The sequence below is a fragment of the Rhinatrema bivittatum genome, chromosome 3 (assembly GCF_901001135.1).
Source record: "Rhinatrema bivittatum chromosome 3, aRhiBiv1.1, whole genome shotgun sequence".
In the NCBI taxonomy this organism is placed as follows: Eukaryota; Metazoa; Chordata; class Amphibia; order Gymnophiona; family Rhinatrematidae; genus Rhinatrema; species Rhinatrema bivittatum.
This window is the reverse complement of record NC_042617.1, coordinates 585,361,891-585,388,151: the sequence shown is the minus strand read 5'-3', so window position 1 is coordinate 585,388,151 and position 26,261 is coordinate 585,361,891. Positions and strand designations below refer to the sequence as shown.

Genomic DNA, 26,261 nt, shown 5'->3' with positions numbered 1-26,261 from the left:
CCCACGCAGGACCCGTCGTTCTGGTAGCTCCGGAGTGGCCAAGGAGGCCATGGTTCGCCGACCTCATCAACCTAGCGGTGGACGGCCCCTTGCGTCTCGGTCATCTGCCTCGTCTCCTACGGCAGGGTCCAGTATTTTTCAACCAGGCCGATCGCTTTTGTCTAGCGGCTTGGCTTATGAGAGGCGGCAATTGAGAAAGAGGGGATATTCTGAGTCGGTCATTACTACTCTTCTACAGGCTCGGAAGCCCTCTACCTCGGTTGCTTATGTCAGGGTATGGAAAGTTTTTGACTCTTGGTGCCAGGGTTTGAAAGTGTCGTCACGGCAGGCTACGGTCTCTCATATTCTGGCTTTTTTGCAAGAAGGTCTAAAGAAAGGTTTGTCCTATAATTCTCTTCGTGTGCAGGTGGCAGCCTTAGGCTGTTACCGCGGTAAACTTGACGGACTTTCCATTGCCATGCACCCGGACGTTGCACGATTTTTAAAAGGAGTTAAACATTTGCGACCTCCGGTACGCCCTATCTGTCCTTCTTGGAGTTTAAATTTGGTTCTCCGGGGTCTATGTACTTCTCCGTTTGAACCGCTACGAAGGGCTACTCTCAAAGATCTCACTCTCAAAACAGTTTTTCTCGTCGCTATTTGTTCTGCTCGCAGAATCTCTGAACTTCAGGCGTTATCCTGTAGAGAATCTTTTCTCCGTATTTCTGACTCGGGGGTTTCTCTGCGTACCGTTCCTTCCTTTTTGCCTAAGGTAGTTTCCGCCTTTCACGTCAACCAGACTGTGGACCTACCGGCCTTTGCGGTGGATGGTGCTGAGGTGTCTCGGCACCCGGAGCTTCGCAGGTTGGATGTTCGAAGGACACTCTTACGGTACCTGGACATTACCAACCCTTTTCGGTTGTCTGATCATCTTTTTGTCTTGTGGAATGGTCCAAAGAAAGGCAATAAAGCTTCCAAGGCTACTATAGCCCGCTGGTTGAAGGAGGCGATTGTTTCTACTTACATTTCTCAAGGTCGCGCAGTTCCGGACGGTCTTAAGGCTCATTCTCTGCGTTCCCAAGCGGCGTCTTGGGCTGAGAGTGGTTTTATTTCCTCTCAGGAAATTTGCCGGGCGGCTACTTGGAAGTCGTTGCACACTTTTGCTAGACATTACCGATTGGACGTCCGCGCTCCGCCGGTAGACTCGTTTGGCAGTGGTGTGCTTCGTGCGGGACAGTCAGGATCCCACCCCGTTTAGGGCAGCTTGGGTACTTCCCAGCAGTCTGGACTGATCCTGGTACGTACAGGGAAAGGAAAATTATGTTCTTACCTGATAATTTTCGTTCCTGTAGTACCAAGGATCAGTCCAGACGCCCGCCCATGTCAGTGCAGAGTCCCGCGTCTGTCGTGTTTCCTTTTCAGATTCCATTGTTTTTTCCGAGCACTTGTTCTATTTTTCATATGGTTATGTTTCATGGCTTTTGCCTGGTTTCCTCGTTTTCCACATGTTCATATTTATCTTGATCTAGTCACAGAGAGTTGCCATGCCATTGTTCCTAAATTCATACTGCTTTGTTATGGATTATACTGAAGGATCGCAGGGGGCGCACCAGGGTATATGAGTGGTGCCTTTTCAGTTTCTCTCTGACTCCATCTGCTGGACGGGAGGCATAACCCAGCAGTCTGGACTGATCCTTGGTACTACAGGAACGAAAATTATCAGGTAAGAACATAATTTTCCTTTCCTAACCTGTAGCAGATCATAACATAAATCCTTTGACCAATCTAGGTCACTAAGAAGTACGTGGCAGATCCCAATGGGGAGATCCATTCCATAACTAAAAGGTGTCAATCTCCAAGTCTACTTGGCTAATTGTCATAAGAACATAATAACATGCCATACTGGGTCAGACCAAGGGTCCATCAAGCCCAGCATCCTGTTTCCAACAGTAGCCAATCCAGGCCATAAGATCCTGGCAAGTACCCAAAAAAAGTCTATTCCATGTTACCATTGCTAATGGCAGTGGCTATTCTCTAAGTGAACTTAATAGCAGGTAATGGACTTCTCCTCCAAGAACTTATCCAATCCTTTTTTAAACACAGCTACACTAACTGCACTAACCACATTCTCTGGCAACAAATTCCAGAGTTTAATTGTGCGTTGAGTAAAAAAGAACTTTCTCCGATTAGTTTTAAATGTGCCCCATGCTAACTTCATGGAGTGCCCCCTAGTCTTTCTACTATCCGAAAGAGTAAATAACCGATTCACATCTACCCGTTCTAGACCTCTCATGATTTTAAACACCTCTATCATATCCCCCCTCAGGAGTAGGCTCGGCGGATTGCGCAAGACCCAGGACGTGCTTAAATCCTGGGGCTTTCCTGGAGAAGGTGTGTTGGGGGGGCGTGTTGAGATCGGCGTTCCGGGGGGCGTGTTGCGGCTGGCGTGTCATTGGGGGCGTTCTGGGGGCGTGGCTGCGGCCTCCGGACCAGCCCCCGGACTGGACCTTGAAGCACCGGCGGCCGGCCCAATGCGCACAAGTTACGTCTGCTTCTAGCAGGCGTAACTTGTACAACGGTAAGGGGGGGTTTAGCTAGGGCCAGGGGGGCTGGGGAAGGTGCGGGGGAGGGAACGGAGGTAGGCTGCGCGGCTCGGCGTGTACAGGCTGCCGATTTTGGGCAGCCTTGCGCGTGCCGACCCCGGATTTTAATGGATACACGCAGCTACGCACATATCTATTAAAATCCCGCGTACTCTTGTTCGCGCAGGCGCAGATTTATAAAATCTACCCCTGTGGATCCATAAAGTCTAGAGGATGTGAATGAAGAGTGGGTGGCTCGCGGGAATGATGGCTATTACCTGGAGATAATACCCTTATTCAATAAACATACATATGGTTAATGCAACTCCAACATTGCTCTAAGCTTCAATGGCAAGAGGTAATGTGGAAAAAAGGATTTGCATTCACAAAAAAAGCAGGGAGTAGCTTGCTTGTTACGGCGGTTACTACCCTAAATCAAATAAGTCTGATACTTCACTTTCAATACATATCCAGCATAGCTCTCTGCTTCAACTGCAGGGGAGAAAAACTGATACTTCACACATATCCAGCATAGCTCCCTACTTCAATGGCAGGAGGGAATGAAGAAAAGTGGATCTATATCCAGACAACAACCAACAAGGGCTGAATTACATAGTCTGAGTAAACAAATAAGCATGGGTGTAGCTTGCTTATTGTGGCGGTTATTACCCCTAACTAATTAAGCTAGATATTTCACTTGATGCAGTTCCAACATTGCTCTCTACACCAATGGCAGGGGTGGAAGGGAAATAGAGCCAAAAGATTACTAAGGGCCAAGAGTAACAGATAAGTATGAGAGAGAAAAAAAACCGCGAAAGCTTGCTGGGCAGACTGGATGGGCCGTTTAGTCTTCTTCTGCCGTCATTTCTAAAATTATTTTTTACTCGGTGCATAGTTAAGCTCTGGAATTCATTTCCAGAGGATGTGGTTACAGTAATTAGTGTAACTGGGTTTAAAAAAGGTTTGGATAAGTTCCTAGAGGATAAATCCATAAACTGCTATGACGGTAATTAAGCAATAGTAGCTTATGGTCTGTGTAATGTTTGGGTAATTACCAGGTGCTTGTGACTTGGATTGGCCACTGTTGGAAACAGGATACTGGGCTTGATGGACCCTTATTCTGACCCAGTATGGTATATCTTATGTTCTTCTGAGGTTACTGAGTCTTTACGGAAAATGGATCATCTGTTTGTCCTTCACGGCAGTACTAGACAAGGAGAGCTGGCCTCGCGGGCTACAATAGCCTGCTGGATTAAGGAGGCAGTCACGGGAGCATATGTTGATGCTGGCAAGCCATTATCTAATCAAGTTAGGGCTCATTCTACTGGGGCTAAGGCATTGTTATGGGCAGAAGTTAGGTTGATTTCTCCTGTTGACATTTGCTGGGCTGCAACATGGTCCTTCTTACATACCTTTTCCAGGTATTATCGTCTGGATATGTAGGCCCGGGAGGTTGCAGCCTTTGCACGTGTGGTTTTGATATACACTGGAGTTCCTGTTCCGGACTTCCCTCTGGGTAATTGGACGCTTTAGGTAACTGCTCCTCGGGGGCCCTTCCTCGTTCTCGGCTATCCGCTCGGAGGGCCTTGCTACCCTGGGAACTCTCCTGTTCTACAATTGAACTTCTCTTGGACCTCCACCTGTGAGTACTTCTACGAGTCAAGCATTCACAGAAGCTTCCCTGCAGGTTACCCCGGGCCACTACCACTCTTGATACAATAGGTCGGCCTGGGGGTTCTGCAAGGTGTTATGAATTTTGGGCAGAATATAGAATACCGGAATAACTGGGAATTCTACCACCAGGCACTGAGCTTCTTGGGTGGTGATGTATTTATGCTTTGTAGCGTTCTGAACCAAGGATTTGATTAAGTCCTTTAAACTAACTGTAGGATCTTCAGAAAGAGGGAGGTAAAATGACAGGTTACGTAGTTGGCGTAAGATTTCCACTATGTAGTCAGATTTGTCCAAGATCACAATCTCCCCACCCTTATCCGTGGCCTTTATCATTATACTGGGGTCATCCACCAGAGACCTGATAGATGTGCTTTCCTCTTTAGATAAATTATAGTGAACATAGCCCTTATCAGATTTTAATCTGTCAATTTCTGACTGTACCAATTTTTCAAAAACAACTAAAGATGGGTCAGCTGGACCCAGGGGAACCCATCTAGATTTAGTGTACACAAGTGATCCATTTTTGAGTAGCGTTTAAATCCCCAGTATACTGTATGCTTGTGCGCTCCCTGTGAAGTGTTACTACTAACTACAACAGTATGTGTGATGTTTTTCTCTTCTAGAGTAGTATGTCAATTTTGCCCCTTTTGCATAGTCCATCGTTAATTTATCTGTTTATATCCACAGATTGTTGTTAAAAACTCATCCCTCCTGACGCAGCCTTTGGCGAAACACGGGGTCCATGTCGGGGCACCCTTTTGAAAGAGTTACATCTAGTGGAGTTGCCGTTATTGAATTAATAAAGCTTTTTTCTGAAGATTTACTTGGGCTGTGAAATATGTACTGCACTTGTGTTTGTACTAAGTTGCTTATACGACATTTTTCTATTTATTTAACATTTTTATAGACCGACATTTGTTGGGAACATCACATCAGTTTCCAGATAACAAGTAATGCAGCGTAACAAGGCTTTACAATAAAAAAAAAAAAATTCAAAACTGGGGATAGGAGGTTCAATACAGCTATAACAGGTAAACAGCAAGTCAAGGATCGAGGCAATTAAAACTATAACAGGTAAACAGCAAGTGCGGGATCGGGGTGATCCAGGGGCAATCACCAAGAATCTGTGATTGCTACAACGCAGAGACATGGATTGGAGAGAGAGGCCAGGAAGGTAATCAAAGTTGAAGCCGTGGGTATACAAAGGGAGGTGGGGGGTGGGAGGAGATCCCAAAGGAGGGAGGGGGATAGGGAAAAAAGGGATTGTCACAGGAAAGGGAAATCTGCACGGCATGCCCAAGCACATCCTCTCTGACAGAGGAGTACAGTTCACTGCAAAATTCTGGAGATCCCTCTGCAAAATGTTTGATATATCTCTGGACCTTACGTCAGCTTATCATCCGCAAGCCAACGGACAGACGGAGAGGACTAATCGGACACTAAAACAATTCCTCCGAGCCAATGTCACTGTCAGACAAAGCGACTGGTCCGAGCTGCTCCCATGGGCCGAATTCATGTTGAATTCCCATCAGTCAGCTGCCACAGGATCATCGCCCTTTCAACTTGTTTACGGATGTCAACCTCTATCTGCACTACCAATACCCTTATCAGTATCCTCTCCTGCAGCCCAGGCATCGGCACAAGAACTGCATCAGCTATGGGAACAGACTAAAGGCCTTCTTCAAAAGGCTGGACTACAAGCCAAAATGTTCTACGACGCCCATCACAGGGCAGCACCGCCATTGCAACCTGGAGACAAGGTATGGCTCAGTATCCATTTCATCCACTTAAAGCTACCCTCCGCACGCTTTGCGCCCAGGTACATAGGGCCTTTCTCTGTTCTCTGCTGCCTGGGTCCAGTCACGTACAGCCTGCAGCTACCATCTACTCAAGATCCACAACGCCTTCCACATTTCTCTTCTGAAGCCACTGGTTCTATCAGAATTCTCTAAGAAAACACCTGATCCTCAACCACTTTCGGCAGAGGAGGACATCACATACCAGGTGGAGGACATCCTTGATGTGCAGAAACACGGAAGACGCTAGGAGTACCTCATATCTTGGGAGGGATTTGGACCCAAAGAGAATACTTGGGAGCCTGCAAGCAACATAAAGATCTGATTAGCCAATTTCATTTGTCACACCCAAGGAAACCAAAACCCCCGGGAGGGGGCCCTAAGAAGGAGGGTACTGTGACCTCTCATGCTCACCTCTTTTTTTCTTTTTTCCTTCAATTCTGGGAAGAGTGGCAACCTCCGCTAGTCAACTCCGACCTCTCCAGAGTCCTCTGGGACTGCGTGGGAGATACCGAGTGCCATCTTAAACCTGGAATCACTTAGGCGCACATGAGGGCGTGCTTTATACACGTCATGGGAACCTTGGGGGCGTCCCCTCCGGAAGATGTCAGCATGATGCCGTACTTAAGCCAACCAGCCCTCCTCACCGATGAGTTAGCAAGGAGTTTCATCGTTGCTGAATCCACTCTACACTGGAGTTCCTGTTCCAGACTTCCCTCTGGGTAATTGGATGCTTTGGGTACCCGCTCCTTGGGGGCCCTTCCTCGTTCTTGGATATCCACTCCTCGGAGGGCCTTGCTACCCTGGGAACTCTCCTGTTCTACAATTGAACTTCTCTTGGACCTCCACTTGTGAGTACTTCTCAGACTTCGAGTCAAGCATTCACTGAAGCTTCCCTGCGGATTACACTGTACCCCGGGCCACTACCGCTCCTGCTTCGGTGAAGCCCATTACTGCATAGCCTGAGCTACTGGATATCCATACTACAGCTTCCAGTTCCATTTCTGGGTTCTACATCTGTCTTCTCATCTCTGTGCAGACTCCTCGGCGTACCCCACTTTGCGGGCCACTACCGGAGCTGCATCCCTGAGATTATCCTTACCAACGGAGAATATAAGAATATAAGAAATTGCATGCTGGGTCAGACCAAGGGTCCATCAAGCCCAGCATCCTGTTTCCAACAGAGGCCCAACCAGGCCACAAGAACCTGGCAATTACCCAAACACCAAGAAGATCCCATGCTACTGATGCAATTAATAGCAGTGGCTATTCCCTAAGTAAACTTGATTAATAGCAGTTAATGGACTTCTCTTCCAAGAACTTATCCAAACCTTTTTTGAACCCAGCTACACTAACTGCACTAACCACATCCTCTGGCAACAAATTCCAGAGCTTTATTGTGCGTTGAGTGAAAAAGAATTTTCTCCGATTAGTCTTAAATGTGCTACTTGCTAACTTCATGGAATGCCCCCTAGTCCTTCTATTATTCGAAAGTGTAAATAACCGAGTCACATCTACTCGTTCAAGACCTCTCATGATCTTAAAGACCTCTATTTATATCCCCCCTCAGCCATCTCTTCTCCAGGCTGAAAAGCCCTAACCTCTTCAGCCTTTCCTCATAGGGGAGCTGTTCCATCCTCTTTATCATTTTGGTTGCCCTTCTCTGTACCTTCTCCATTGCAACTATATCTTTTTTGAGATACGGCGACCAGAATTGTACACAGTATTCAAGGTGTAGTCTCACCATGGAGCAATATAGAGGCATTATGACATTTTCTGTTTTATTAACCATTCCCTTCCTAATAATTCCTAACATTCTATTTGCTTTTTTGACTCCTGCAGCACACTGAGCCGACGATTTCAACGTATTATCTACTATGACGCCTAGATCTCTTTCTTGGGTGGTAGCTCCTAATCTGGAACCTAACGTTTTGGCATACCCTGCACTGTGGGCCACTACTGGATCATCATCTGTGGTCTCCCATTGCTATACCTTCTTGCTCAAGTACTGTGTTTACCAATAATCCCGCTTCCCGGGTTCTATTCTCTCTCCTCGTAATAAAGTCTCTAACTATAGCCTTGTCATACACTGCTGAGACCACACCTGTTGCTGGTGAGGCTCACAGGGCTCCCCCCTGTGAGCGGAGACAGCGATCATCTCAACCACATCTACGCATAATCATAACACTCGGAAAAATTCTATTTCTTTATGATCTTGTTTGGTTATCCGTAATGGTACCATTTTGGAGAATATGTATCCATTTGGAAGTGATCATCATCTTAAGCAAATGTATTCTTCCGAATAGGGACAATGGCATCAATTTCCAACATGCTGATGGTCTGGATATGCCCAATACGAGAGGTTTCATGTTAACAAAGTAGATAGAACTGAGATCATTAGAAATTTTAATGCCCAAATTGTTGCGGTCTCCACCGCTTCCCCTTCTCTAGGTCTGAACAGTGCCTACCTCTGCTGCTGGAAATGCCGCGTTCTGCGTGGCTGGGACCTCGGCGGAGCCGCCCGCTCCACGTGGTGCCTGCCATTGCTTGCCCGTCTCTCCGCTGCCTCACGCATGCGTGAGGATGCCCACTTTGTGCGCACAGCCCCCGGAAGTCTGGCCCCGCCTGTGCTGATGACATCACGCCCTAAGCCCGATATAACCGGCGTCCGGACTCCTTCTCCTTGCCTTGCAACGAGGTTCACTACTGCCCTAGTAGTTCTGAGTTGTGCTTCGTCTGTTCTTCGCTCCTGCCTTGACCTTTGGACTGCCTTGACTCGCTTCAGCCTGCCGCCTGCCTCTGACCTTGATTCGTTCCCGACTTCGCTTCTGCAGCTGCCTGCCTCTGACCCCGGCTTGTTCTCGACCTTGCTTCAGTCCACAGCCTGCTACAGACTCCGTTCCAGTCTACAGCCTGCTTCAGGCCACAGCCTGCTACAGACTCCGTTCCAGTCCACAGCCTGCTACAGACTCCGTTCCAGTCTACAGCCTGCTTCAGTCCACAGCCTGCTACAGACTCCTTTCCAGTCTTCAGCCTGCTCCAGTTCCAGTTTACTACAGACTCTGCTTCAGTAGCTGGTTAGCTACAGTTCCCGCTGCCGCCCGCTGTCCTGTCATCAGCTGGCCCTCTGCCTGTACAGCCGGTCCTCGGACTATCTAATACTTTTGGACTTCCTATACTACAGTTCCGGCCTAGGCCATTCCTGCCACTGGACTCTGAGCCTATTCCCCAAGGTTCCAGGACCCTACAGGCTCCTCCTGGGGGGGCTCCTGGTTCCCGGGTGAACTCTGCCAGCCTGTGGCTCCGCCTCCTGGCCTACCCTGTCATCCTAGGTGGGCCGGCCCAAGGGTCCACTACCTCGCCTGCAGTATCAGACTGCAACACAAATATTTAATTTCTCTTTCAACCCACTTCAAGGGAAAAACATCTTTCCATATTGGTTGAATGTTCCTGCAGACATCAATCACTTATGACTTATCCTGATTTATTTTCAAACCAGCAAACTGGCCAAAGTGGATCTGAAGGTCCAAAAGAATCCCTAAAGACGCTGCGGGTTTGGTGGGGAAGATGAGGACATCATCGGCAAAAGCCGCAACTTTAAAGGGCTGAGGCTGGCAGCTGAGAAGTGTTATAGTCTGAGTCATTTTGATTTTCCTCAATAAAGGACCAATAGATGAACTGTATAGTAAAGGTGAAAGGAGGAAGCCTTGCCTTATCCCTTGTTGTATCTTGACAGCTGTAGATTTGCATTCATTGGCTATAATAATTGAGAGAGGATTATCATATAATAAAGAAATATAAGAACATAAGAAATTGCCATGCTAGGTCAGGCCAAGGGTCCATTAAGCCCAGCATCCTGTTTCCAACAGAGACCAAACCAGGCCACAAGAACCTGGCAATTACCCAAACACTACCGCTACCAGGGAGAGAGCCTTCTCCATTGCGGGCCCTACCCTCTGGAACTCCCTACCCGCCAAACTCCGCTTAGAACCATCCATGAGCCACTTCAAAAAAGGAATCAAGACATGGCTCTTTAAACAAGCCTACCCCAATTCCACCCAATCCTATCCAATGTCCTCCTGAACCACCTCAATCCCAACCTAGCCCACTACCTCTCTCCCATCCCCCCTCTCCCACCCCTCTCTATCTCTCCTCCCTCCTTTGCCTACTCCCCCACGCCACCATCAATTTCTCCCTGAAAACTATCACCGTCTGTACCCGGTTCCCACCACCCCCGTCTCGCCCCCTCCCTCCCTACCCCCCCCCCCCCCTTAATCGTTCCTACGTGCACCTGCCCATGTCCTACTGTAAATAAGTTTCATATACCTAATATCTCCAAGTGCACATGCCAACTAACCTTGTATATTGGTTCTTTTTGTAACGCTGCCTGTCTGACTCTCCTCTCCTCTACTTTGTATATCACCCAGTTAACCCCTCCCCTGTTTATTGTAATTTCCTTTCCCAGTTATTTGTAAACCGACATGATGTGTCCTACGAATGCCGGTATAAAAAAAGTTTTAAATAAATAAATAAATAATAAATAAGATCCCATGCTACTGATGCAATTAATAGCAGTGGCTATTTTCTAAGTAAAATTGATTAATAGCCATTAATGGACTTCTCCTCCAAGAACTTATTCAAACTTTTTGTGAACCCAACTACACTAACTGCACCAACCACATCCTCTGGCAACAAAGTCCAGAGCTTAATTCTTCCTGTGAAACATCTGTTACAGGTGTGCAACTTTGCTAAACAAAGCACCAGTTGTTTGCCTTCTGTTGTGCTCTTATTCCAGTCGCCTCTGAGTGGCTGATGCCTAAAGTCCTCTTTCTGCACTTGCTAATAAGAAGAATGCACTTCATCAGCCAAACAAAAATGGCGGAGATTACTATAGTAACTGAGTCATCCAATTGCCCAGCCCAAAATTAGAGGGGGGTTTTTTCTGCACCACAGCAAAATAACTCGGCCAAGTGGGAATAAAGTAGCCCAGTCTGCCAGTAGTGTGCCTGTCATCCCTCTGCGACTGCTGGCTGGGCCGCCCGAGGCAAAGGAAGAGGAGCCAGCACTCGGCCATGCAGCCTCAGTCCCACCCACCGTGCAAGAGGAGCCCGAGTGGGCGTGGACTAACCCAGTCCGGCGAGCGTGGCTGCGCAGTTTCCCCTTTCCGCCGGCAGAGGGCGCCGCACTGGCTCGGCAGTGCCGGGAGGAGGAGGAAGTGCTGGAAAGCGCCCGCGAGCGGGAGAGGGACGCGGCTCGCGCTCCGCTCCCGCCATGGCGCTGAGCAAAGGGCTGAAGGTGCGGCTGAAGGCGGCGGGCGCCTCCGGGCTCAGCGTCCTCTTGGAGTCCCGCGGCCGGGAGGACTGCCTGCTGCTGGAGGCGGGGACGGCGGCCACGCTCAGTAAGTTTTACCGCCGCCACCCTCTCGGCTAATATTGATGTCTGTGTGTGTGTGTGCGTTTATGAGCATTTGGTGTCCCACGTTTACATAAAGTAACGCGGCTATAGATATAATGAATACACGCGCGAGATTTCCGGTAAACATATGGACCGGGTGCATGAGGCATAGATTGCTTATATTGTCTATTTATACATCGCTCGTGTGATGGAAGTGGGAACTCCTTGGGGGATTCGTGGTCAGGATGAATGTCCGCTGTAGAGAGGGAAGGTTTGCTTAAACAGCCAAGCTTTCACTCTTTCGGCAAGGCAAGGTGACGAGTTTCCAGGGTCAGCCGAACTCCTTCTGTATCTTAGGGCCGGAGCAGCTGAATGCGCAAAGTCTCCTGCATGGTGGCCGAGCCAGGGGAGGGGAGGATTCAAAGTTCCCTTGCGGGGCTGCTGGAGGGAAGAAGAAGTTCGTGCATTTGAACATAAAAATTGCCATGGAGCCCAGCATCCTCTCTCTGACAGTGGCCAATCTGGGTAACAAGTACCCGGCAGATCCGTAACCTGCATCTGATTTCTGTTGCTCACTCCCAGGGATAGCAGGAGCTTTCTTTAGTCTATTATGGACTTTTCCAAACCTCTTTAAAACTCTGCTGTGCTACCGTAGTTGCCTTGATCTTGTCCTCTGGCAACAGATTCCACGGCTTGACTGTGCGCTGGGTAGAAAAGTACTTTCCACAATTTGTTTTAATTCTGCTGGTTGTTAGTTTCATAGAGTGTTCCCTTCTTTTAGTATTTGAAAGAGTAAATAAGCGACCTTTATTTACTCATCTCACCTCACTCATGATGGTTTTTTTTTTTAGATGCACACAGTACTCAAGGTGTGGTAGGAGTCATGGCTCAATACAGAGGCAACAAGATATTTTCAGTTTTATTCTCCATTCCTTTTTGGATCATTATAACATATTTGCTTTTCTGACTGCTTCTGCACTCTGAGCAGACAATTTCAACGTATTAGCCTCCCAATACTTAATCCAGCATCTTGTACCTGTAGTTGGCATCATTTTTCCCTATGTACATCTCTGCATTTTTCCACATTAAATTTCATCTGTCATTCAGTTGCCCAGTCTCCTAGTCTGACAAAGTCCTTCTGTAGTTTCTCTCATTCGGCTGCTGTTTTAACCAATTTGAATAATGTGATCACCTCACTCATTGTTGGCTTTTCAGGACTGATCCCCGTGGTACTCCATTAATGACCTTTCTCCGTTTGGAAAACTGACCATTGAGTCCTGTCCTCTGTTTCTGGCATTTTAATCAGTTACCAATCCACAATAAAGCACTGCCTCCTGTCCCATGACTTTGTAATTTCTGTCAGTAAGCAGGGCTGAATTAGCCATAACATATGGGTGACATCATCCAGCATCAGTGAACGGACCTTGTTGCTTACTAGTAGAGCCTTTGGGGGAATTCCCACTCCAGCATTACGTGGTTAGCTCCCTCTTCTGTCTGTTTTTTCATTTAAAAATTTCAAAACTTTACCCTTTTAAAGTTGCCTTGCTGCCTCAGCAGCCCCCAAACAGCAATTTTCAGAGCTGCTTTTTAAAAAAAAAAAAAAAAAAAGAAAAGAAAAATTGTCAGAATTTCTTCTAAGAACAAAGCTTCAGTAAGTTGGTTAAAAGATTGTGGCAGGAAAATGTCTATTAAGAATATAAGAAATTGCCATGCTGGGTCAGACCAAGGGTCCATCAAGCCCAGCATCCTGTTTCCAACAGTGGCCAATCCAGGCCACAAGAACCTGGCAATTACCCAAACACTAAGAAGATCCCACGCTACTGATGCAATTAATAGCAGTGGCTATTCCCTAAGTAAACTTGATTAATAGCAGTTAATGGACTTCTCCTCCAAGAACTTATCCAAACCTTTTTTGAACCCAGCTACACTAACTGCACTAACCACATCCTCTGGCAACAAATTCCAGAGCTTTATTGTGCGTTGAGTGAAAAAGAATTTTCTCCGATTAGTTTTAAATGTGCCCCATGCTAACTTCATGGAGTGCCCCCTAGTCTTTCTATTATTCGAAAGTGTAAATAACCGATTCACATCTACCCGTTCTAGACCTCTCATGATTTTAAACACCTCTATCATATCCCCCCTCAGCCGTCTCTTCTCCAAGCTGAAAAGTCCTAACCTCTTTAGTCTTTCCTCATAGGGGAGCTGTTCCATCCCCTTTATCATTTTGGTAGCCCTTCTCTGTGCCTTCTCCATCGCAATTAAAGCTTTTTTGAGATGCGGCGACCAGAATTGTACACAGTATTCAAGGTGCGGTCTCGCCATGGAGCGATACAGAGGCATTATGACATTTTCCGTTTTATTCATCTTATTTCTTAGACTTCTGGCATTGGCATACAGACATTTCAAAGTGTGGTTTTTTTTGTTTGTATTAACAACCTGCTTTTCAGTTGTTAGGGATAATTCGGAAATCATTAGCTTCGGTGACTTTTTACATATAAGCACATGGACTATGTTTGCTTCTAATGGAACCTCTTTGTTGGGATGTGCTAACTCTCTCCTGTTTCATTAGTATCCTTCAAGGATACATTTCTCCGAACCATGCACTGCTGAGTGACTGTCTGCTTTCCCCCTTGTTCTAGTTTAAAAGCTGCTCTATCACCTTTTTGAAAGTTAGTGCCAGCAGCTTGGTTTCACTCTGGTTAAGGTGGAGCCCATCCTTTCGGAAAATTCTCCCCTTTCCCCAAACATTTCCCTAGTTCCTAATAAAGCTGAATCCCTCTTCCCTGCACCATCATCTCATCCACGCATTGAAACTCTGGAGCTCTGCCTGCCTCTGGTGACCTGCGCGTGGAACAGGAAGCGTTTCAGAGAATGCCACCCTGGAGGTTCTGGATTTCAGCTTCCTACCTAAAATCCTAAATTTGGCTTCCAGAACCTCTCTCCTACATTTTCCTATGTCGTTGGTGCCCACATGTACCACGACAGCCGGCTCCTCCCCAGCACTGTCTATAATCCTATCTAGGTGACGCGTGAGGTCTGCCACCTTCGCACCAGGCAGGCAAGTTACCAGGCGGTCCTCACGCCCACCAGCCACCCTGCTATCTACGTTTCTAATAATCAAATCACCAACTATGATGGCCGACCTAACCCTTCCCTCCTGGGCAGTTGCCCTGGGAGACTTGTCCTCAGTGCGAGAGGACAATACATCACCTGGAGAGCAGGCCCTTGCTACAGGATCACTTCCTGCTACACCAGGGTGATGTTCTCTTACTGGGAGACCTTTCTGATCCAAGGCAGCACTGGGACTGTCAGACTGGATTTGGGACTTGGCTACTATGTCCCTGAAGGTCTCATCAATGTACCTCTCTGTCTGCCTCTGCTCCTCCAAGTCTGCTACTCTATCTTCCAGAGATCAGACTCATTCCCTGAGAGCCAGGAGCTCTTTGCACCAAGTGCACACATACAGGGGTAGATTTTTAAAAAAAGCACATTTGCGTACTTTTGTTGGCGCACCAGGCGCAAACAAAAGTACGCTGGATTTTATAAGATTCGCACGTATCTTATAAAATCCTGGATCGGCGCGCGCAAGGCTGCCGATTTTGGGCAGCCGGCGCGCGCCGAGCCGCGCAGCCTGCCTCCGTTCCCCTACCTAACCCACCCCCCGGCCCTATCTAAACCCCCCCCCCCCACACACCTTTATCCATGGATTTACGCCTCCCAGAGGGAGATGTAAATCCACGAGTGCCAGCGGGGTGCTGGCGCGCCGAGACCAGACCCGGGGGAGGTTCCGGAGGGCGAGACCACGCCCCCGGGCCCCCCGACACGCCCCCTTCAGAAAACCCCGGGACCTACGCGCGTCCCGGGGCTCTGCGCGCGCCGGCAGCCTATGGAAAATAGGCCGCCGGCGTGCAAGGCCCTGCTCGCGTAAATCCGGGCGGATTTACGCGAGCAGGGCTTTTAAAATCCGCCCGACAATCTCTCACCGGCGGGTAAAAATCATACATGTGACACGCAATGCAAAAGACTGGGAAGCCCCCCTCTTGCTGCTGGACTGCTGCCTTCATCTTAGTTTTATTGAGTTCCTAGTTAAGTTTATGGATCGGCAAACACTCTGCTAGTGCTGCCTGGGTCCAGACCATGACCAAGTGAATTGTTACAATTGTGGGTGAATATTCCTGCAGTTTTCTTTTTATGGACAGGATCGTATATTAACTTCAACTGTTTCATGTCATTTTCATAATATTAACCTTAAATTTGATTTCCATGTTCATCAGCAATCTATCCCGTTCTTGGATGTCCTTGTTAATAAATTAGAAGGAAATCTAGGTACTACTATATATATATATAGGAAAAGCATGGATAGGAATTCTTTGTTACATTTTTCTAGGTTTCATCCTGGGAATTTAAAAGAAATTTTTTTTATTTTTATTTTATTTAAACATTTTTATATACCGGCATTAGTTGTGGACATCATGCCGGTTTACATCAAAACTGGTAAAATATTCCTATAGGGCAATTTTTGAGACTTCAGAGATTATGCACAACTAATGATGAACATGTTGAATGGGCTACTGAATTGTCAGTCCGTGGAACACTGAGTAACTAAACAACATACAGTTGAGGATGTTAAATGTTTTGTCATTCGTAGTATTAAATTAAGTAGAGGTGTTGATATTTCCCACCAATTGACTGAAGATGAAACGTTGTTTCATCCTTGTTGGGGAACCTTAGCTCCAAATGGTTGGAATCAAGAGGTGTAGTGGGCGGCCTTTTTATAAACTATGTACAGAAACAATAGGTTTGTATAAGTCCATCTTAACAGGGATAATCTTTAACGAATGTGATTTTCGTATTGAGGTATACTGATGCATTTATTTATATGGTTTAATTTTGTTACTTGTTTTATTGTATTTTTAATAGTATTTGGTTGGTTTTGAGTTAGTAATTTGGGTTGTGAGTGGGTGACAATTTTATAACTATATAATAACTGTTTTGTACGAATTTATTTTATAGGCATAATCCTTAATGAAGGTGATTCTTAATATGGAGATATGCGGATGTCTTTTTGGTTTGTTGTTTTTCAAATCATTTACATAGTTTAAATGTTTACTTTAATATATACAAAATTGGCTATGTTAACTTTATTAGAATATGGTATGTCTGAGAACGTAATTACATCTCCTGTTGGATGTCTGTGTTTGATTCCATGACGAATCCCCTGCGTATCCGGCGATATAAAATGATTTGAACACTATGTGCATCCACGGTATTTTTTTGGTGACTGGATGGACCCCGGCAGCTTACCTGCGATGTCGGGATATCATCTGAATGATTTAGGCTCGTTTATCTTATAAGGTTAGTGTGGTTATAATCACTTTTCTAATTTATTTTGTATAGTTATTTAGTCTGTAGACTTTTATTTTGTGAATAGCTTTTGTATTTGTCGGTTTAACGATTTGGAAACGCCATTCATTTGGTGACATAAAAAAAACTTTAGAATTTGAGAAGTAATGGGTAGGTAATTTCTATACCTTTTTGAGTGGTGGATAGGCCCATTGAGGATTTTTGGTAATTTGATGTTCTTTTATTTTTTTAGATTAATGAAATTGTGACACGCTATACGGGATTAAGAGATACCTTTCAAATCTTTGAAGTAGTGCAAGATGGGGATCCGTTTGCATTATTGGAGGAGTACGTTAGTGCATGTCCTAGTCAACCTTCATGTGATGAAACACAGTTCCTTGATATTGCTTTAGTAAACTTTTTTTTTTTGAGAATTATTTTTATTGAAATTTTCATGTTATAAATAAACCAAATAATCTAACAGATGAAACATCTCCCCAAAGTACCCATCCTTCCCCCCCTCCCCCCATTCCAGCCTTGACAATTTTGAACAATTGTACAGGTATTCATTGTAGCAGGTTTATAGATATACATATCGAATAATCATATTTCTTGCAATTCTTGATCTTGCTCCACATGCCACATTTGTGAAACCCTAATAAACTTCCTTGGCGAGGTATTCTTAGCAATTGCATACCCTGAACCGAGACGGAGCATACCCCAAAACCACTGCTCATGGTTAGGCCCATGATTGTCAACCCAACAGGATAGGATAACTTTCCTGCCAATGAGCCCAGCTCTCTTAAGAAATAAAAGGAGTTCAGGGTTTAAATCTAGCTGTGCTGTTATTTCTGACCCAAATAGCCACAAGTTGGGGTCTAGTGGAAGTTTAGTCAGGTTTGCACATCTTCCCAGAACTCCAAAACCTTAGGGCATCCCCAAAAACAATGGTAAAAGGTACCCTCTCCCCCATGGAGATACGGAGATAGTGTGTGTGCAACTATCAGGTTTTATAACATGCACGCGTTGGCGTGTGGCCACATGTGCGCACCAGGAACCGCGAGCACATGGACGGGCACGCGCTGCTTTACAAATCGATCCCTAAGTGTACATCTCACTGAAATAGCAGCTTACCATGTTCAAAGCAAGGGTGAGTTTATCTCCATTCATTCATTAGTGTCAAGGCATGTGGCATACACCAGTTGTATGTGCTTATCTTAAAGTAGAGGGCTCAAGATGGAATGATATAGGTTCCCCAAAGAAATTTATAGGAGGATTCTCTTAATACATTGTCAGTTGTCATGTAAAGTACCAAAAATGTTTCAGAACTTTCCTAAGGTTAACGAGAACAGCGGCCAGTCTCCCCATCTTGTATACAAGTTTTCTAAAGCTTGTAGTTTGCTAACAACCATTATGTTTTTATAATATGTAGATACAGTGGGACATTGTCATTTTTCCCAGGTGTATGGTATCCTGCAACTTTTTATTGTTGGATTCCTGAAAGCAAGGCAGCTTGCTGTTAATGACATGTGGCACTTGCAAGGAGGCATATAAAAGTCAGTGTGTGGGATTGCGAATTTCTGGCAGAGATCTGTAAAATCAAGTAGTTGTTCAGACAAGGGATCAAACATTTGATGAATATATGTGAGATTTTGTTTCTGCCATCAATAAATGACTTTGCATTCAAACCAAGTGGGAAGAGTGCGTGATTGGCTATTGTTAGGAGTGATGTTAATCGAGACGAGTGGTGGTGGAGTTTGCAAACTTGCATCCACGCATTCCTACACGTACGGAACAACATGTGGTGGTTAAGATTTGGGGGAATGAAATGGGAATCTATCTGAATGAGAGGATTTAATGATGTAACCCCATACCATTTTAAAAGATTTTGACATGGGGTAAAATTTGAGGTGGTAAAGAGCCAATCCCCTATGTATCCCATGCTACACGCTAAATTATAAAGTTGTAAATGTGGGCATCCCAGTCCACCTTCCTCAGTAGGTCTCCTGAGAATTCCCATTGGTACTCTAGCTCGCTTCCCCCGCCAGAGAAAGGAACAAAGAACTCTGAGAAGGTGTTTATGGTCTTGTTTGGTGATCCAAAGAGGTGCCATTTGTAAGATGTATCACCATTTTGAAGAGCTGGATTCTTCCTATTAAGGAAAGAGATAGTGATTGCCATCTTTCCAATGTTTCTTTTGTGTGGTTTAGTAAAGGTTGAATATTTGCTTTATAAACAACATCTACATTAATTGGGATTTTGAAGCCTAGATATTTCATTTCTCCCGTTACCCATCTCGGAGGAAAGGTTCTGGGCCATTCACATTTAAGCATGCCTGTAACATGAATAGCTTCAGACTTGACCTGTCCAAAGTCATTCTGCAGTTGTAGAACTGCAGGGAGAGACTGTTGTGGGGCAGCAAGAAAGACTAGGACGTCGTCCGCAAACACCACTACTGTGAAGTGCACCGCCGGGGGGCTTCCAAAACCTCTCATGCTGGCTTCTCAAGATTGTGGAGGCTGGATACTGCTTGCATTTCTCCCAACTTCCTGCACATCTCCACTGCTCGGCCTTCAGTCTGTATCCGTCTCATTTGACACGGCAGTGGAGTTGCTCTTTGAACAGCAGGCGATAGACCCAGTTTCTCTATCTCTATGGCCAGGGATTCTACTCCTGCTTTTTCTTCATTCTCAAGAAATCTGAGGGATTGAGTCTGATCCTGGATTTAGGAAGCCTGAACAGCATATATTCTGGAAAAAAATTCAAAATGAATTCCCTCTGCCCTGTCCTCCCCTTCATCTAGAAAGGGGAATGGATGTGTGTTCTGGATCTAAAAAAATGCTTATACTCCCATTCCCATCCCCTCTTCCAACTGGCAATATCTATGTTTTATGATGGATTGTTCTCATTCTCAATACAAAGTGCTCCCCTTTGACCTTTCAGCTACACCAAGTGTTTAGCCGTAGTAGCAGCACATCTACGCCGTCAGGACATTCAGGTCTTTGCTTACCTGGGCAACTGTTTTGTGATAGCAAATTCCCACGAAGGAGTTCTAACCTCCCTAGAGATATCGATGCATCTCTCACAGTTGCTGGGCTTCCTTGTGAGTTTTGAGAAACTGACTCTGATTCCATCCCAGATATCATCAAGTTCCTTGGAGCGTGGATAGATTCTTTACAGGCGAGAGCTTTCCTTCAGAATGAGCACTGGCTCACAGACTGCTGAGCACAGATCACTCAACTGCCAGGCAAGTGCTGATTGTTCTTGTTCACGTGGTGGCAGCAGTGGGTCCAGCTTTCTCGGCCCCTAACAAACCATGTAGAGATTGAAGCAGGGATTGAGTTGGTGGCTGGACCCCTTCATTATTTTACAGGAAGGAGTTCTGCTGCAACAAAGCTCCTCACCAAGTAACCTTTAGTAATGGATGCCTCCACAAAGGGTTGGAGGGCCCAAACAGGCCTCTTTCGAACTTAAGGAACATGGTCGTTCTTGGAGAAACAATTTCAAATCAATTTCCTCAAACTGAGAGCTATAAGATATATACTTGAACAGCTTTCACTTGCCTCCTTAAAGAAAAGAACAAGTTGCCATGTTCTATGTGAACAAACAAGGAAGCACAGGATCTTGGATTCTGTGCCAAGAAGTGATAAAAATATGGGAGTGGGCAAGCAAACATTAAGCTGTACTGCAAGCTACCTACCTTCCCAGAATATCCAACACATTGGCAGATCGCCTCAGCAGAATCTTTTGTCCACAAGAATGGCCCTGTCCAAGCAATCTATTTATTTATTTATTTATTTATTGTTTTTTGTTATACCGAGTTTCATGATAGGCATCACATCAACCCGGTTTACAAATAACAAGGAGTGTAAAGCATAACGTAACGTAAAAAACAATATTTTCAATAAGAACCTTGAACTTTAAATACAGTGAATCAGAAAAAGGGAGAGGGAAAGTTACAAAAAACAAGGAAAATAAACTTGGGATGGAAGGGGAGAAATTGAACAGCACAATATTTACATTTCAGCCTATTGATACATTAGAATAGCAAGTGAAAAAATAAGACTATGAAACGGTACATAGGTAATCAAATGAATAAATATGACAGTTGTGAATGGTAATAGTATGATAAATATTCAGCAGGAATTAGTGAGAGAGGGTTTGAGGTTGGTTGATTCGTGTTTACATTCCATTATTGCATACGAGTTAGTGCTAGTGAGAGGAGGTTTTATTCAAGGCTTGGAAATGCTTTTTTGAAAAGCCAAGTTTTTAGTCTTTTCCTAAATGTTAAAGAGCATGGCTCTTGTCTCAAATCAGGTGGGATCGAGTTCCAGAGAGCTGGACCTGCTGATGAGAAGGCTCTGAGACTCAAGGATTTATGTTGGTAGGTTTTGGCCTTTGGAATTTGGAGTGACTCTTTGTAGTGTTCCCTGATAGGCCTGGCGGAGGTGAATTTTTTAAGTGGTATTTAAGTGGTAATCAATCTACAACCAACAGATTGTTCAGTCTCTGGAGATTTCCAGCAGTCAGCCTGTTTGCATCAGAATAAAACAGAAAACGTTTGTTCCATTCTTTCCAGCAAACTGATCCACTCGGGATGCTTTTTTGCAGAGCTCATGTGCACTTTTCCACTGATTCCCCTAAGAGTCAGAACAGTGCAAAAGTACTGAAGGCTCCTTCTGATCCTCATTTCTCCAGTGTGGCCCAGACAACAGCTCTCCACTCAACCTCCTCTAGCTCTCGCATTAGATACGAACTTATTAACTCAAGAAGAGGGGTGCCTCTTCCATCCCTCAGCTCCACAGCCTGGAGATTGAACCCTCAATGATAAGACTTGTCTTTACCTAAAGCAATGGAAGACATATTGGTGTGCGCAAGAAAAAAACTTCAACTAGAAGAGCTTACGGTTTCAGATGGAAAAGGTTTTCCACATGGTGTCAACACAATTATTTGGATTCATTTGCACATGAACCAGAAGCTCTCGTTTTTTGAATCTGGCCTTGCCAATTCATCAGTAATAAGTACCGTACATTTTCAAAGGCCCATGCGTGCAAATACCGGGGTTTACGTGCGTGGCTGTGCTTGTTATAAAACGTGCGCAGCACGCACAAGGCCCAGCCACACACGTAAACCCCGGTATGCACAGACGTGCTGAGCCTCTCCAAAGGGTCTGGGTGGGGGGCAGGCCGGGACAACGCCATTCGACGCTGTGCCAGGGAAGTGAGCGCCAGCAGCCGGCTGGCGTGCGGAGATTACTGCTGCACCAGAGGAGCAATAAGTAATAAAATAAAAAATTGGGGGAAAGGATTGGGGAGGAGAGGGGAAGAGGGAGTAAGTTTAGGTAGGGAAGTTCCCTCTCAGTCCTCTCCTTAATAGGGGAGGCCCCATTGAGTCACAGCTGATATTTAGCTAAAATTCGCCTCCCGCACATGTGTGCAACTATCAGGTTTTATAACATGCATGCGCTGGCGTGTGGCCATGTGTGCGCACCAGGAACCGCGAGCACATGGACGGGCACACACTGCTTTACAAATCGATCCCTAAGCATACATCTCGCTGAAATAGCAGCTTACCATGTTCAAAGCAAGGGTGAGTTTATCTCCATTCGTTCATTAGTGTCAAGGCATGTGGCATACACCAGTTGTAAAACCTCCCGTTCTATGGGATCCTGGCACAACTGATGAAGCTGCCCTTTGAACCATTGGAGCAGGCCTCACTCAAATATCTAACGTGGAAAGTAATATTCTTGGTCGCAGTAACCTCAAACAGAAGAGTCAGTGAACTTCAGGCTGTAGTTCATTATCCCCCCTTGTATGCAATTCATTCACAATAAGTTGCGCTCTGCACCCACCAAAGGTTCTGTCAGCTTTCCATATTAATCAAGCTACCTGTGTTCTTCCTGAAACCTCACCCAAATGAGGGTAACTGTAAAAGGACCTTGACTTACTACAAGAGTAGTCTTCTCAACTAATCATCTCTTATGATTCCAAAAGATAAGATGGACAGTGTTCATTTGACCATTGCTACAACTGGCTAGCAGACGACATCTCACACTGTTAAAGATTAGCAGGCCCACAAATTACAGACACCATCATGGCTCATCAAGTTAGAGCTATGGCTAAATTGGTGGCTCAGCTTTACGTCCCGTTACTGTCTGGACAACTTCTCAGAGTGACAGTAAATTTGGACAAGCAGTTTTGCAGAGCCTATTTACCCAGTAGTCTACTCTCCATGGTGAGGACTGCATTGCTTATTCAGTAAACGCTCAACTGCAACCCTCAGCTTATTGTAAATGGTGTTTTCTGTAGATAAGAGGATGAATTATCTATACTAAATATCCACCTGACTCCCTGAATGGTCGCTTATCTAGCTAGATTATAGCTCTAAAATCAACTGAGGGGGCTCATGAGGCAATGCCCAACTGGGAATTCCTCCATATGAAAATCTAAATACGTTATATTAGCCGGCTCACCTTTATCTACATCAGAGGTTCTCAAGCTTTTTGGGTGTGGGGGCCCCTTTTCAAAATCCTAAAGCTTTAGGGCCCCCATTCTATCCCCACTATTTTGATTCTTTCTTCCAATCACTCTCCATCAGTCTTTTTTTTTTTTCTCTCCCCCGTTCCTCCTCATCACCAATCTTTCCCCAGTCTCTCTGCCTAGTCCCACTCCATCAGTATCTCAGCCCCAGATCTTACCCACCAATCTCTCATCCCAGCACATCCTTATTCACCAGTCTCTCCCTCCTCCTCCTCCTGCCAGACCCACCAGTCTCTCCCTCCTCCTCCTCCTGCCAGACCCACCAGTCTCTCCCTCCTCCTCCTCCTGCCAGACCCACCAGTCTCTCCTCCTCCTCCTCCTCCTGCCAGACCCACCAGTCTCTCCCTCCTCCTCCTCCTGCCAGACCCACCAGTCTCTCCCTCTCCCTTTTAGCCTCTCCCAACAGTCAGTGTTGTATTTTGTACCCACAAGCCTTTGAACACTCAGGGGCTGGGGACACTGCAAACTTCACATGCAGAAATTTCAAAATGATCCCTGGCAGGAGGAAAGGGGATATGCCCCTCCCATTCCTTTCCTTAACCCCTGGCACCTGTATATTCCCATCGTCTTCAAGATCTCTAGCAGTCATCTCTCCCTCCTGCCCTTCCCCCATGACTCCTTCTCTCCTGCCATCTTTGCCTCTCCTTTTATGGACCTTTCTGAAAGCCTTCTCTCCTGTCCTGCTTCTCCCATGACCCCTTCCTGAGTACCTCTCCTCTTGTTGGCTCCTCCCGCAGCCCCTTCTCTGGTCCTCTCCCTCCTAGTGTCCCCACTTGAAACCTTCCTAAGTGCTTTCTCTCCTATTCTGCTTCTACTCACCCATGTCCTCTTCCTGAGGGCCTTCCCTCCTGCCATCTCCCACTGCTGTACCTCCCCCAGTCCTCTTCCCATATCCCCTTCCCTCCTGCCTTGCCTCCTCCCACCCTTGATCCCTTCCGGTGCCTTCCATCCGTCCTCTCCCACCTGGCCCCTAGGGCTCTTTCCTGATGCCTTCTCGCCTGCTTTCCTCTCCTCTTATGGCCCTTTTCCATGGTCTTTCCCTCCTCGCCCTGCTCCCCCTCACCTTCCCACGTTCTCCCCCTCCTGCCTCTCCCCATGGCCTCTTCTTGAGAGCTGTCCTTCCTGCCCTCTCCTCCCCATGTCCTTTTCTCTGCCCCTTCTTGAGTACATGTGAATGCTGGCTTCCAAATGGTCCCAAACTCATGCTCTCTTCCTCCTCCTCCCCTATGGCCATACTACTTGCTCATAGTGTAACTTTCTCCTTCAGTGTCAGGGCAGCAAGGCAACCAGAGTACATGCAGCAGTGGCCACAAATGCTCTGTGGGATTCTCACCCTGCTTGCCCTCCTCCTCTTCTCTTCTCCACATCCTCTGTGCAATTCAGGCTCCTCGCCCGTTCTTTCCCACCTCCTCTCCATGCTGATTTGGGCTCCTCGTGATGACTGTCATTCCCACTCTTCCACCTCCTCCTTTCTGCATAGGTTTGGGCTCTTCAAGACTTTGATCTTCCTCTCCTCTTGCCATGGGATTAGGCAATGAGATCAGCCAGCAGTAGCCTTAGAGCAAAGCTTTTCAGAGATGAGGTCGGCCTGCGCTTTTTCTCAGCAGCTCGTGCCGCCTCAGGAGGTGGCAGGGGGAGACAGGAGGGACAGGAGGTTTTTACAGAGACTAGGGCGGGGACGCTGTTGGATTGCTCTGCCATTTTTAAAGATGGCAACTCCAGGATAAGAGACTTCCATCGTGCGGTATTTCCAGGAGGCAGCTTAAGTTGTAGAATTGTACTGCTGGGGAAACTATCGCAGGATTGACAAAGCTGTGGTGCTCGGTGGGAATCCTGTAGTATTTTCTTTTCAGGGAAAAATACAGCGGCTTAATAGGTTTGTACGTGAAGCAGTGGAAGTGTCAAGGAAGTGGAATTTGAACCTGGAACTGGTCTTCTGCCTGTGCCACTAGGCCACTCCTTCTTTAAGGGACCCCCAGCAACTGGAGGTCACCTGGGAGCAGCTGAGCCAGAGCTCTCCCTCTGCTTTCATGCAGTGAACTGGTGCCTTGTTCTGATTTGCTGTGACTGCCAGAGCTCCCTGAGACAGATGGTTTCATTTCTGCATTCTTTGTCTCAGTTTCCGGGTCTGGGACTGTGCAGGGCGCATTATAGATCCCTGGACTCTTCAGATAGTCTCAGGAATGTAAACTGCTTCTAATTTATTTAGCATGGAACGCTGACCTAAAAACCACAGATGAAGTATTGCTTTCCAGGGCAATCTGAAGGCCAGGCCATTAGAGAAAAGACTGCACGTTATTTCCGAAGTCTGCTTCAAGGCCTTTGGATTGCAAAGAGTTCGGCATTTAGCCCGAGTGACTTGCCATAGACTTCTGAAGCGGTCACAGTGGTGCGAGCTGTCACAGACAAGAGCCGGAACAGGAGGCTTTCAGTCTGAGCGCCAGTCTTCTTCACATTAGTCTTGCGAGGACGGGTGGGGAGTGCAAGGTGCTAAAATTCACAGCACAATGACCTGTGCTAGGATTGGACTGAACTGTGGATGTCACTGGTTGTGTTAACTGCAAAGACTAAAAATTTAAATTTGAGATTTCAGTTAGACGTAATAGCACATGAGAAACACCGTACAATAAAACGTGCGAACAAAAACTTATCACCAATTCGCAATTGTACGGAATTCCAGCAGTGTATTACGCCGATCAAGTTTCAAGCATGGCAGTGGGTTATAACGATAGTCCTGATGCTTCTAATCTAATACAAAGTCAGTCTTGCCTTTTACGTTGAGTAAAGTAGAGCAGGTGCCGTATTGATCCGCCCGGGGATGTAGAAGTAAAGATCGCTGAACGGGAGCTTGCAGGTGAGACTCTCTTCTTGCACATGGCACTGCTTTTGTAGCTTTGGAGAGCTGTGCTCCTTCCACAGCTCTTGAAGGTCGCTCACAAATTTACTTCGCCCAG

The 26,261-nt window shown here is 46.3% G+C and overlaps 2 protein-coding genes across 5 annotated transcripts in view; both read left to right on the top strand.

The window, feature by feature from the left end:
• MMS22L (MMS22 like, DNA repair protein) overlaps window positions 1-5,040 on the top strand; it is a 172,796-nt gene extending 167,756 nt beyond the window's left edge. The window contains exon 26 of the transcript XR_003855772.1: window positions 4,923-5,040. The gene's annotated coding sequence lies outside the window, so the exon portion shown is untranslated. The remainder of the gene's footprint in view (window positions 1-4,922) is intronic.
• Window positions 5,041-11,160: 6,120 nt separating this feature from the next.
• Window positions 11,161-26,261, top strand: part of SYNJ2 (synaptojanin 2) — a 257,365-nt gene continuing 242,264 nt past the window's right edge. The window contains exon 1 of one of the 4 annotated variants that reach the window (XM_029596674.1): window positions 11,161-11,429. In XM_029596674.1, the coding sequence (XP_029452534.1) occupies window positions 11,303-11,429 (127 nt within the window). In that variant the 5' untranslated portion in view covers window positions 11,161-11,302. The remainder of the gene's footprint in view (window positions 11,430-26,261) is intronic. The other 3 variants (XM_029596673.1, XM_029596671.1, XM_029596672.1) reach the window with 3 other exon arrangements.